General features: G+C 33.3%; 2 protein-coding genes across 2 annotated transcripts; one reads left to right on the forward strand and one right to left on the reverse strand.

Annotated features, from left to right (window-relative positions):
* Positions 1-504: 504 nt before the first annotated feature.
* LOC114747088 (putative clathrin assembly protein At1g03050) lies at positions 505-2,846 on the forward strand. Its single transcript, XM_028935403.1, has 3 exons — positions 505-995; positions 1,062-1,237; positions 1,756-2,846. Exons 1-3 carry the CDS (start codon positions 505-507, stop codon positions 2,844-2,846), a joined length of 1,758 nt encoding a protein of 585 aa, XP_028791236.1.
* A 578-nt stretch (positions 2,847-3,424) lies between these two features.
* LOC114746898 (60S ribosomal protein L44) lies at positions 3,425-5,366 on the reverse strand. The gene is made up of 4 exons (XM_028935203.1): positions 5,302-5,366; positions 4,017-4,196; positions 3,768-3,842; positions 3,425-3,684 (listed from the first exon to the last, which is right to left on the reverse strand). Exons 1-4 carry the CDS (start codon positions 5,302-5,304, stop codon positions 3,625-3,627), a joined length of 318 nt encoding a protein of 105 aa, XP_028791036.1. The 5' UTR covers positions 5,305-5,366; the 3' UTR covers positions 3,425-3,624.
* Between the last annotated feature and the right edge of the window lie 7,384 nt (positions 5,367-12,750).

Genomic DNA, 12,750 nt, shown 5'->3' on the forward strand with positions numbered 1-12,750 from the left:
TTTCAAAAGTGACTGAAATTTTTTTAAGAACTCAGGCACAACCTCTTTTCAACGGATGCAATTCTTATTCAATTATACATAATCTATTTTTTTAACTATGTGCAAAATAAAAGCAGCATTTTTATATAATTGAAGACATGCTACACAGTTAAAAAATTGTTAGGCAACTTCAGGCAATAAATTTGGTAACTAGGAATTTATCAAAAAATTTTCCTTTCATTTTTATAATTTTTCGGCTACAAGTATGAGTGTCATTTTCAAATTTTTTTAATGCTTAAAATCAGTTTTTTTCCTTTTTTGGTCTAAAGAATGAGACACCTTTCTTTTCAACTTCTTGTGATTTCTGTCATGGACTGGCAATAATTTTCAGTAGCCTCATTTTTTTTTTTTAAATCATCTATTCTCAAAGTAAAACACACAATGTGACATGAGATTGTTCACAGGTGACCAGAAATCCAGAAGCCATTGATAGCGCCCCAGGCAGATCGCGTTGACCTTTGACACATGACGAGCAAGATCTGGAGAGGGGCATTAGGGGCAGTAAAGGATCAAACAAGCATCGGTTTAGCCAAGGTCGGAAGCACCACCGCCCTCGCCGACCTCGACATCGCCATTGTTAAGGCCACCAAGCACAACGAGACTCCCGGCGACGAGAAACACGTCAGAGAGATCCTTAGCTTGACATGTTACTCTCGCTCCCATGTCAGCGCCTGCGTCTCCGCCATCTCCCGCCGTCTCAGCCGCACTCGAAGCTGGACCGTCGCCTTAAAGTCCCTGGTCCTCATCGAACGGCTCCTCCAAGAGGGTGATCCCGCTTATGAGCAGGAGATCTTCTTCGCCACACGGCGGGGCACTCGGCTTCTCAACATGTCGGATTTTCGGGACAGCTCGACGGCTAACTCGTGGGACTTCTCGGCGTTCGTGAGGATGTATGCGTTGTACTTGGACGAGAGGTTGGAGTATAAGATGCAGAATAAGAGAGGAAGAAGAAGCTCGTTCGGTTACGAGGAAGAAGACGAGGATGTAAGGGACCATAGGGATAGATACATGCTTACATATAGGGACAGAGACAGAGACGGAGACGGAGACAGAGACAGAGACAGAGACAGAGAGAAGAACAGATCAGAAAGCTTGGGTAGGTCTACGCCATTGCATGACTTGAGGACAGAGGCATTGTTCTCTAAGATGCAACATTTACAGATACTGCTTGAGAGGTTCTTGGCTTGTCGTCCCTCAGGTTCGTTTATACTTCATATTGCAACTTTGCATGAACATGTTAACAATACTCGCTTGGTCTTAAGTTTAGAAACTAAATAATTAATAATTAATTTTTAGCTATTTTAAAAATTGGTTAAGTTAATTATTTATTAAAAAATATTTATTAACTTTTCTTAAATGCCCCCTTTTAATTATTTGTATTGAAAAGTATTCTATTGATGAAAAGCGCCATTACTATGCATATGCAATAGAGCTTAGGAAATAAAATAATAAATTTGGAGGACAAAGTAGATTAATATTTTACATTTAGCATCAAAACAAACTTTTGTATTAGCTATTATGTTTAAAACCGGAGGGATACTATTTTTCTGCATCGAATTTCAATGATATTTATGTAGGACATTTTGAATTAGTGTATAATTGTTATGCTGTATCTAGTATAAGAATGAACTAAGCATCTTAGACTTTTGATCTGCATATTGCATCTTTAAGAATGTAAACTAAATCAGATTCTCATTCTTCTTCTTCCTGTAACAGGAGAGGCAAAGAACCATCGAATTGTGATGGTGGCTCTCTACCCCATATTGAAGGAGAGTTTCCAAATATATTTTGAAATGACAGACATTCTGGGGATCTTGGTTGACCGTTTTGAGGATATGGAGGTTCAAGATTGCATCAAGGTTTATGACATTTTCTGTCGTGTTGGAAAGCAGTACGATGAACTAGACCTCTTCTACACATGGAACAAGAGTATGGGGATTGCACGTTCTTCTGAGTTCCCAGACATCGAAAGGATCACCTCCAAGAAACTCGAGGTCATGGATGATTTCATTAGAGAGAGAACCGCCATGGAACACTCAAAAGGAAATGCAAAACCCCAGGAAGAGAATATTGCAGAATCAGAAAAACCAGAGCCACAAGAGGATATGGATGCAATCAAGGCCCTACCACCACCAGAGACAAAAGAGGAACCGGTAGAAGAGCCCAAAATTGAGGAACCAAAAGTTGCACAAGCAGAAGGTGACTTGTTGCACTTAGGAGATGATGATATGGTGAAAAGAGAACAACATGAGGATAAACTAGCCTTGGCTCTGTTCGACGGCGCAGGACCGACGACTTCCGAGTCATCTAGTGCCACACTAGCTCTTCCATGGCATGCTTTTGGAGATGGTTCAGATTGGGAAACAACATTGGTGGAATCAGCTAGCAAATTGTCAAACCAGAAGCCAACATTAGGAGGCGGATTTGATGCGTTATTGTTGGATGGGATGTATAACCAAGCAGCCACAAATTCAGCCATTCAAGGGCATGACTATGGTGCCGGGAGTGCAAGCAGTGTGGCTCAAGGTTCAACCGGAAGGTCCCCGATGCTTGCCCTGCCAGCACCACCGGCTTCTTCAGGATGGGTTAATAATGCAGACCCATTTGCAGCTTCAATGGCAGTGGCACCTCCGGCTTACGTTCAAATGTCGGAGATCGAGAAAAAGCAGAGATTGATGATGGAGGAACAACTATTGTGGCAGCAATATGCAAGAAATGGCATGCAGGGACATGCTGGGATGGCAAGGATGCAACCTAGCAATTACATGGGAGGGTATCCAACAAACTTTGGGAGCTATTATCACTAATTAGGATAAATTTTCCAATGGTTTGGACCTAATTATTACACCCTTTCCTGCTTCTCCTTATGATGTTGTAAACATTCCGGCAGGACTCAGGACCAAACGCGACGAATGCCATTGTAATTAAGTAGTGCCATTAAATTATCACTCCAAAATTTTTTTAAAGCGGTGCTCATTTCCCTTTTTTTCCCTTGCCAATCTTCCAGTCTTCATTTTGAATAAAATGACTCGAATCAAACAAAACAACTAACTGAACGCATCGGAACTCTCCCAGAGTAAATGGAGCATCTTGAACACTTCCTTTCAGAAAATTATGAAGAGAAAGTGATAGACCACAAAAACCCGCCATTACAAGTAATGTAGTGACAAAATTAGCAGCCGCAGCCGAAACTACAGTTCACGAGCTTTGCCTTTAGCTAAAGAGCAAACAACTTTCAGCTCCAATTATCATTACACTTGTTTAGGCTTAGAATAACATAGGCGTATCACATTGGATTTTAGTTTTTGCCATTCTGGTACGAGATAGACCCATCGAGAGCTTTCATTAGAGAACAAAATAAGCCAAGAAAAAAAAACCTTAATTCGAAACATGAAATTTTCAGAGGCTTAACAGTATCAAAATTGACTGCAGCATTTGAACAGGTTCAGTGAATTGCTCCACAAAATTAAGTGAAAACACTACATAACGTATAGATAAGAAATGTCAACGAAGACAATATCCCATACTAAAACAAATAAAAGTGCCAAACATAATAGCAAAAGCCAGCAGATCCCATTTCTCCGCCTAAAACAGAGAGGTTCCCTTCCCCTTCTTATCACCGCCTATCTCAAAATGCTTACATCTCTGCAAGATATAACAGTGAATTAGCCATCAATGATGAATTCCGACAATAGAACGAAAATATAATCATCCAATGATCTACTAACCTTGATTGGGTGTTGGGACACATGTTTGCACGCCTGACACTGCAACCTCAAGACGATTTTCTTGGTGGTTTTTGCCTAATTAATGAAAAGCAATGACAATCATCGTAAATTAGGATTAGGAATATGTCTCAAATAACAAATCGACCACCCACTGTGGAGTGCAAATTATATGCCAAAAAAAGCACATTTAGCATGCCTCAACGATTAGCTACAGAAACAAGGAACAGTGAAACCGCAAATTTGGTTCACCTTCTTGTGGAAGACAGGCTTTGTCTGACCACCATATCCAGACTGTTTGCGGTCATAACGGCGCTTACCCTGAGCTGCAAGGCTATCTTTCCCTTTCTTATATTGTGTCACCTTATGTAAGGTGTGCTTCCTGCATTCTTTATTCTTGCAGTAAGTCTTTTTGGTCTTTGGAACGTTAACCTGCAGGAAAAAACATCACACTGCATGTTCTTATATATGCATTAACCAGTTAATTTATCAAAAGAAATAGTAGAGATCCCGTTTCTTAACTACTGAACCATACCAAATGTTTTCTTTTCACAAGTAATACCGTATGGTGAGGTTACTAAAATAACACGGGATAAACAACTAAAATATTTCACATAATACATAATGGCACTAATTTACAATTAATTCCAACAAAACTGAATGGGATCTACCCTAATCAAGCATTGCAAAGAATTTGAGTTTCGGGCATTGAAGTCCCAAAAAAAAGCCAGCAAAACAAATTCAGACAGGGACCAGTCTAGTAACAGAGAGGAGAGGACAATAGTTCACCACCGACTAAATGCCAAGGCCAACGAAATAAAAGGATGCATGAATGAGCTCTTTATCGAACAAAATAAAGTAGTTCGGAATTAGATGACTGACAAAATTGAGATTTCAGGACTTACTACAGAATCAGGAAAAGGCCCCAACGAAGAAAGACAACGCCCACCCCTCTCGGCAAGGATTCAGGCTCTCTAATTGAACTTTAAAAGAATTGAAAAGATGAAAAAGCCAGAGCTATAGTGACTTCTTGGCATTTGAAAGACCGAAGGTGTTAAAAATAACCAATTATGAAATTTTACCTCGTAGCTTGAATTTATAGATCCATGATTATTTGGCATTGAATTTGAACCTCTAAACTTTGCAGACAAACCAATAACTTTTTTCCTGTGAATTGATACCCTATAAACTGGCACACTTCAACCACCCCCCCCCGGTTTTGAGCTCCACATTCTTCCGACAAAACCCGATGTAAAATCAGCATAGCACGCGCCTTTATTTTTCTTCGGAAAGAGAAAAAGAAAAAGCATTTTTAAATAACGAAAACAAAACAAAGTAAATCCAAAATGCCTTAGCTTTCAATGCACCTCCATCATCAACTCCGACGGAACAACACAAGATATTCAATCACAATGACCCAGATACTACGAAAAGAAAACTGAGAAAAGAAACCTAATTCGCGTTTAATAAGTAAAAATGAAACAGAGCGAAGTCGACAAAATACAAAGAGAGAGTCGACGGAGATAGAGAAGGTTACCATTTCGACGGTGGGAAGGCGAGAGCGAAGCGTCCAGGAATTGCAGAAACTTCAGAATCAAACGAAAGCGGAGGCGCTGGCCTTTTATGTATTAGGGTTAACTTCTGCGTTTCTTTCTTTTTGGTCAAAAACAAGTTTGGGCTCCACGTTGGGCCTGGGAGTAAAGCACGCTGGCCCATTATTTCTATATGTTCAAACTAGTATATGATTTTTTGTTCACCAGCAAAACTCATACTCTTCCGATTCTTAATATATGACATAATTGTTAAATTAATTTTAATCATAAATATAAAATATATTTTTTAAATTGATTAATTTTTCTAAATCACTCTTATGAATACTCTTTCAATAATAATTAAGTAGAAGAGGGAAGGAAAATACTAAAGAAGATGATTATGGTATTGAGAAAAAACATGTCATATCTCTTATAATTAACTAACTTATCTAACATTTTAATCTAATCAAATTAGTTAAATAGGTCTTATATTAAGGATCAGAGGAATATATGATTTAATTTTATGCCCAGAAAAAAGCTACTATGATTTATTCAGCCACGCAACACAATTTAGAATATTTCTCAAAATTTATGTAGTCACGCGAAATAAGTCACAATATTAATGGTTTGTAAATAATGCAATCCCTTTAATTTTTTGATATTTTATTTTAATGATTTAAGACCCAACTAATAATAACTCATAATAATTTTTTTCCATAACACGCAAGAAGAAATATGTATTTTATAAATATAATACTCCTCCGGTCCTTAATATAAGACCCATTTAACTAATTTGATTAAATTAAGGAAGTTAGGTAAGTTAGTTAATTATAAGAAAAGTGACACATTTTTCCTAAAACACCACAATCATCTTTTTTAATACCTATCTCCTTCTTCTATTTGATTATGGTTGAGGGAGTATCTATAAGGGTAATTTAGAGAAAATTGATAAATATGAGAAATGGGTCTTATATTTAGGACTAAAACCAACTCTAAAATTAGGTCTTATATTAAAGACCGGAGGAGTAATAGTTTCCTTTTGTATTTTAGTTAATATATGTACCAGGTGGTCCGGTTAATTATCTTATTGCTACTGCAATTCCTCTACTAACACTTCTTTCTTCCATTGACAATTCCCCGTTACCCTCACTCTTCCCGACAAATTTAAACTTAATTTATCCTCTACAACCAGGGGAATCCATCCCAATGTTCTAACTTAGGATTTGTGAAAACCTGTTTTATTTATGAAAAACCATAACCCTCACAAATCCAATCCATTACTTAAACTCATTTTAATTAGTGGAAATCTCTTACATTTGAAAATCCACTACTAACCCATCATTTTCCTTCTCTCAACCCCTGAAAACCCAAAATTTAAAGGTGAAAATTAAGTTAGGGAAGCTTACCTGGGTCTAGAAGCTTCAACGTGCCACCCGAACTTCAAAATAGTGAACTAGTAGACAGCAAAGAAAATCACTGCCCTCCTCTCATCAGGTCCCAAGGATCCAAGTTATAATATGATGCTTAAGGTGCCTAAGTCCTTTTCACTTGGGCCAACACTGATTGTAGTTCCGTTTGCCTTTTTTTTTTTCAGTAGCTTTTGGACATTGATTGCACCCAATAATTCTTCGGTCCAAAAGCCCCTCCACTATGGGCTTTTCATTCATTTCTCAACTATGGGCTTATTAAGCTCAATAACCACCTTTAGCCCATTTTTTTAAGTGGTCTGGAGCCTCTAATGAGTGTCATAAATCATTATACTCTTCCGGTCCTTAATATAAGACATATTTAACTAATTTGATTAAATTAAAAAAGTTAAATAAGTTAGTTAATTATAAAAAACATCACATATTTTTTCTAAAATACCATAATCATCTTTCTTAATACTCCCTTCTCCTCTTTTACTTGATTATGATTGAGGGAGTATCTATTGAGGTAATTTAGAGAAAATTAATAAATATGAGAAATGGGTCTTATATTTAGTATAAAAACTAACTCAGTAATTAGGTCATATATTAAAAACCGGAGGAGTATTAAACAGTGATAGACTAATTTTGGGCTATGAAAGAAAACCATGGTTCAGATTAGAAAAGGAAAAAAAAAAGCGAAAAAAAATTAGTAGTTCATTAGTTATGACTAGTTTGACAAGTTCTTGATTTTGAAGCCAGATAAAACACCAGTTCATTGATTTTTTTTTTTTTTAGTTGAAATGTTTGGTTCAATCCCATTTTTTGACAAGTCAATTATGTATGTAGTTTTTCCGTCTTTCTATGCATTACTGCAGCATATAAAAGTTATTATTGCATTTGTAGAATGTTACTAATTTCTCAGCAAAGACAAATGACACATGTGATACATCATCGTCCACCAGCTTCATGCCGTGCTTAAAAGGAAAAACTTTAAATTGACTTTCTCAGAAATGTCTGGTGTGTGTGTGTGTAATATGTTTGAAGCAACCTGTTATTATATATGCACATACAAAGTCACACTACTTAATGCTTTTGAACTTTATGTACCTTTAGCTTTACTTTGTTTAATACTGTATATCATCTGTTTTGTTGTGGTCCTCTATTAGGTTGGTGTTCTCTTCAATTCTTTTTGTGAAGAGCACAAAGGCAGTCTGTGAGTTGTGTGCGTTTAGGCCCGGTTTGATTGCACCATTGCAGAAAAATTATTACTTTTCTATAATCATATGAAAAACGACATATATATAATACTCTCTCCGATCCCTCATATAAAAGTTAGTTGAAACAGAATTTAGTTCTAAATATAAGATTTCGTTCTACTTTGTTATCCAAATTTATCATTTGTTCCTGAACTAATTTACACAACCTATTTACTGATATATAATTTTGTATTAGATAAGGATATTTTGAGGAGATCATGTTACATTTTTTGTAATTAACTAATTTATTTGACTTTTTTAGTCTACTCAAATTAATTAGGTAGCATTATATTAAAGACTGAGTGATGACAGTGCCTCACAACTTAGTGAACCAATATTTAAATCCCCGTTGAGAGAAGTGTTAATATTTAGTACTCGACAGTATCTCAAATGTGATAGCCTCCAACAGGAAAATACTTATGTGTAGGGAAAAAATAAGTGAGTATTTATTATATTTTTGTTGTTGTGAAGTTGACTAATTTCGAAAATTTGGGTTGACCTTTTAGTAGTAGTAGTAGCTGCATGGAGCAAAAATTAACTTCACTTAAAAGCTACACATTGGCCTCATAATCATTCTTGCACCACTGTCTCACTTTTGCCTTTGTCAGAAGTCAAAACTCATCATCATGTGACAAACCAAGCCGTGAGGGTTTTGTTTTTCTTCCTTTATTTTAATATACAGATTCTTTGCTTATTATACATATTTGTGACTATAAAAAGTGAACTTATGACTAGTTAAACTACTAATTCATAATTTAATGGTTGGATAGATGAGGTGATTAGAGTAACATATTGTCAGTGTTATAAGAAATTTGATAAATGAGCTTTATATAGTAGAGTTTAACATACCATTTATCTCAAACTCGCATTATGCGTAGTCTAATATATAAAATTTATAGACTTCATACATACAAACAATGAGAAGCCTTACCTCATTTGATGTGATCGGTTACATTGATCTTAAACTTAATCTACTACTCTATGTAATGCACATGAAAATATTTCTAATTTTATCAAAGAAAGATAAATATGTAACATATCTAATTATATGTATTTTTTATTTTATTTTTATTTCAAAATAATCCTTATCGGTAAAGAATGGAAATGGATCAAATTCATTAAATAAATATATTATCAGATCTAATATAGTATTGCATTTGTAGGACTAATTCAGTTAATTTACATTATTTACTTACTGTGTAGAAACAACATCATACCATGTTATTTTTCTCAAATAAAGGGGAAAAACATATAATTCACTCAGATTTTATCTAAATATTCCTCTGCTTTTTTTTTTGGCCAACTTAATTAGTATGAACGATTTAGATCTCATTGCACCCATGGAAGATGTATAAGAACTTGAATTTCTGGGTACTTTTAGTCAATTAATTTTGAAATGAGCAATTTTTCAGTAATTTTGAAACAATAAAAGCGGTTAGGAACAAGTTGGAAAATGAGGTCCATTTGGTTTGGGCAGTGTTTTGTATAGCTTTTATAATGATTAAAGCTTCCATTTTGATTTGGCATTTTCAACTTTTGAGAAGGAACATTGATTTTTTTAATTTTATTTAATTCTTTTTTTCCTAATCGTGGGGGAGAGCCGCAAAGTATTATAATCATGTTCTCTCTAATAATCTCTGCTCACTTTCAAGTTTGAAATTGTCATGGCTCTTTATTATCTAAGAAGCATGTGTGTTTTAAAATAACCCCACAGAAACAAAATGATTCGACATGTTTAGTTGCATATTTAAAAATTGATAAAATTATGGTTTTGATGAAAACATATAATAATTATATGCTTTCACCAAAATCACAATTTTAGTAATCCTTAATATGAATCCAAACACACCACGAGTTTTAATATTCTATTATAACGAGAACAGTATTGTAGAGTTAAGTTTTGGATTCTATGAAATAATATTGTAATATTCAGAGAGACAGATTGATGTAAATAAATGAAAATATGATGTCTATTTTATTTATTTGCACTCATTCAATTTTTTTTTCTTTTTTATCTTGTCTTACTTTATAGTACCATAGTATTCCTCGGGTTCTTAATATACGATATATTTAACTAATTTAATTAGATTAAGAAAGTTAGGTAAATTAGTTGATTATAAGAAATATGATATGTTTTCCCTAAAACACCATAATCATCTTTTTTAATATTCTCCCTCTCTTACTTACTTGATTATGGTTGAGGGAGTATCTACACTATAGAGATAATTTAAGAAAAATTGATAAATATGAAAAACAAATTTTATATTTAGGACCAAAATTAACTTAACAATTAGGTTATATATTAAGGACCGGAGGAGTAACTTATTCGCTCAAGAAAATGTTAAGGTAGTAATTAAAGAGCTAGTTTGTCCTTAGAAAATCTAGATATTACCAAAGTTGAGAAGACAGAAGAACGATAATAAATACAAATTTTAAATACTTAGAAATAAATATTTTTTAAGAGTTAAGACTTTACGTATATGTAATTACAATCAACTTAAATCAACCTAGTTATCTTAAATATATTTTAATAATAATGATTTTTATTTAACGTAAAATGATGAACCTGCGTATTCGAATTAAAGTTATAATCCACTGATTTCATTATGCGTATTCCCAACAATGATCCAAGCAGGAATAATGATGTCAAATCATCTTAAATATTTTAGAGTACTAAGCTAATAATTATCAACAGCTTATTTTATTTGATGTTTAATTAATTCCAAGTTTCAGTAATTTTGTTCTTAAAAAAATTCAACAAAACAAGGTTGGATTTACAGTTGGTCGAGTAATTCAATCTAATTATGAAAAAATTGATGGATTATAATTTGCCCAACTCATCAAAACTTATGATTTATCAAAGTCATCTTAATTTGAAAAATGAATTATTATATACTACCTCCAACCCTTAATATAAGAACTAGTTGACTAATTTGAGTAGATTAAGAAAATTAGTTAAGTTAGTTATTTGTACTAAATATGTGTTGTTTTTCTTAAAATATCTTTGCTAATCAAGTGTATTGGTTAGAACTACTATTATTACAAAGACTATCTTAGAAATAAATAAATAAATAAATATAAAAGACAAAGTGAATTAGAGTCTTATATTTAAAACTACAATAAAAATCAAATAAACTCTTATATTAAAAACTAGAAGTAGTATCATTTTTTGATGAAGCACAACTACTCTTAAAAGCTGCATTAGGCCCTTAATTTAATCTAGATAAAGCGGAATCTTATCACAAGCGTATAAAGCTCTCCCTAGTGATAAATTTCAATAAAATCGAGATCTTACTTGCTAAGAACAAGCGTTGAAACAATTGCTGTCGATAAAATTTGTTAATATTTATTCTTAATCAGTGTCATTTTTATTACTTTGTTATAAAATAAGGTATCAGAATTAAAGATAATCACAAAAGAGTGCCCTTATAACATATGAACCACATTCTTACCAATTGGACTAAGCTTTATTTACAGTATAATCTCTTTTATGAACCCCACATTCATGCATATATAATTCATAATATTTAGAAATAATGAATAAATACTGTATTGCCTCCAGTTCTATATGTGTGTGTGTTTATAAGCTAGTTAAGGGATTTTCTTTGGTTATGAATATAATATTTTAATTCTCACAGTCTCTTAAATTTATAATTTTTTCCAAGCTCTATTTTTTATTGCATGTTGGGCTGGACAACCGGCTAACCTATGTATTTTGTTAGCCTACTTTTTAGTACTGAGAAAATGGGCTGACCCAATCCTACAAGGCCGGCCTGTTTAAGCCCGAGTCCTAAAAATGAACTATTTTTCTAAGTATGACGAGCTCGGGTCGGCCCGCAGGCTTTTAGCTTTTTTAACTAAAATGAAATTTTTAAATTTTTTTTTTGCATATTTTATCAAAATAATAAAAATGAAACAATAAAATTACAAATAAAATATATAAATATAAATAAAATTGAGTCACAAACATAAACATCATCATGTCTAAACATATATCACAGTGTAATAGAGTTTATTGAATAAATAAACTAAATAGAGGACAGATATAAACAACTAAATAAGCATTAAGTTCAATAAATAATTACAATGTGAATGATTTGGTTTAATTATAAATAATTAACAAAAAAGTTTAACTAACAAACATAGTATTCATAAAGAATAATCATGTGTCCTACCGAAAAAAAAAAGAAAAGAGTCCATTTTTATGAATATACCTAGTTCTCTTAGTTCTAGATTTGTTTCTAACTATAAAAATGATATAGATCTTTATTTTAATTCAAAAGATTTTTTGATTTATTCTATTTCAAGTATAAAAAATATGAGAGAATGACAAATAAAGATAGTAAAAATTACACATACAGTTTTTTAACAGGTTTTGACAACTTATAAATAACGATATATTTTTGTGAATATACTTAGTTTTAAATTTTGTAATTTTCACTTTTTTTTGGTTATTTTTCCCACAACTATAGTGATTCTTTTTTTTTTTTTTGTGAATGCTATCTGTGTGAGTGGCTGGGATAAGTAAAACTAAGAGTTTGTTATGTCTAAAATGTTAAGGTTTCTTTTTTTAAGTTAAGAAAAAAATAGAAATTAAAAAAAATTGGCGGGCTTAAATGGGCTAGCCCGTTTATTTTTCAGCCCTACAGGATTAGCCCTTTTAAGCCTGATTTTCCTTTTAAGGCTCCAAAACACAAGCTCAGTCCTCGACTTAAACGGGCTTAAACGGGTCGGCCTGACAGGCTTAGCTTGTTTTTTTGACTCTACTATTTTGTGATATGGCTGATCC

Source organism: Neltuma alba, unplaced genomic scaffold (assembly GCF_004799145.2).
Source record: "Neltuma alba isolate B1F8T4 unplaced genomic scaffold, ASM479914v2 tig00000129_pilon, whole genome shotgun sequence".
Classification (NCBI taxonomy): domain Eukaryota; kingdom Viridiplantae; phylum Streptophyta; class Magnoliopsida; order Fabales; family Fabaceae; genus Neltuma; species Neltuma alba.

Bases quoted from the DNA above. Each gene is read 5' to 3' on its own strand.
- LOC114747088 (XM_028935403.1), top strand. From the start codon at position 505: ATGACGAGCAAGATCTGGAGAGGGGCATTAGGGGCAGTAAAGGATCAA. The intron at 996-1,061 runs GTTCGGTTACGA...GCTTACATATAG, and splicing joins AAGAGAGGAAGAAGAAGCTC to GGACAGAGACAGAGACGGAG. The intron at 1,238-1,755 runs GTTCGTTTATAC...TTCCTGTAACAG, and splicing joins CTTGGCTTGTCGTCCCTCAG to GAGAGGCAAAGAACCATCGA.
- LOC114746898 (XM_028935203.1), bottom strand. The intron at 3,843-4,016 runs GTGAACCAAATT...TTCATTAATTAG, and splicing joins AGCCTGTCTTCCACAAGAAG to GCAAAAACCACCAAGAAAAT. The intron at 3,685-3,767 runs GTTAGTAGATCA...TATATCTTGCAG, and splicing joins TGTCCCAACACCCAATCAAG to AGATGTAAGCATTTTGAGAT.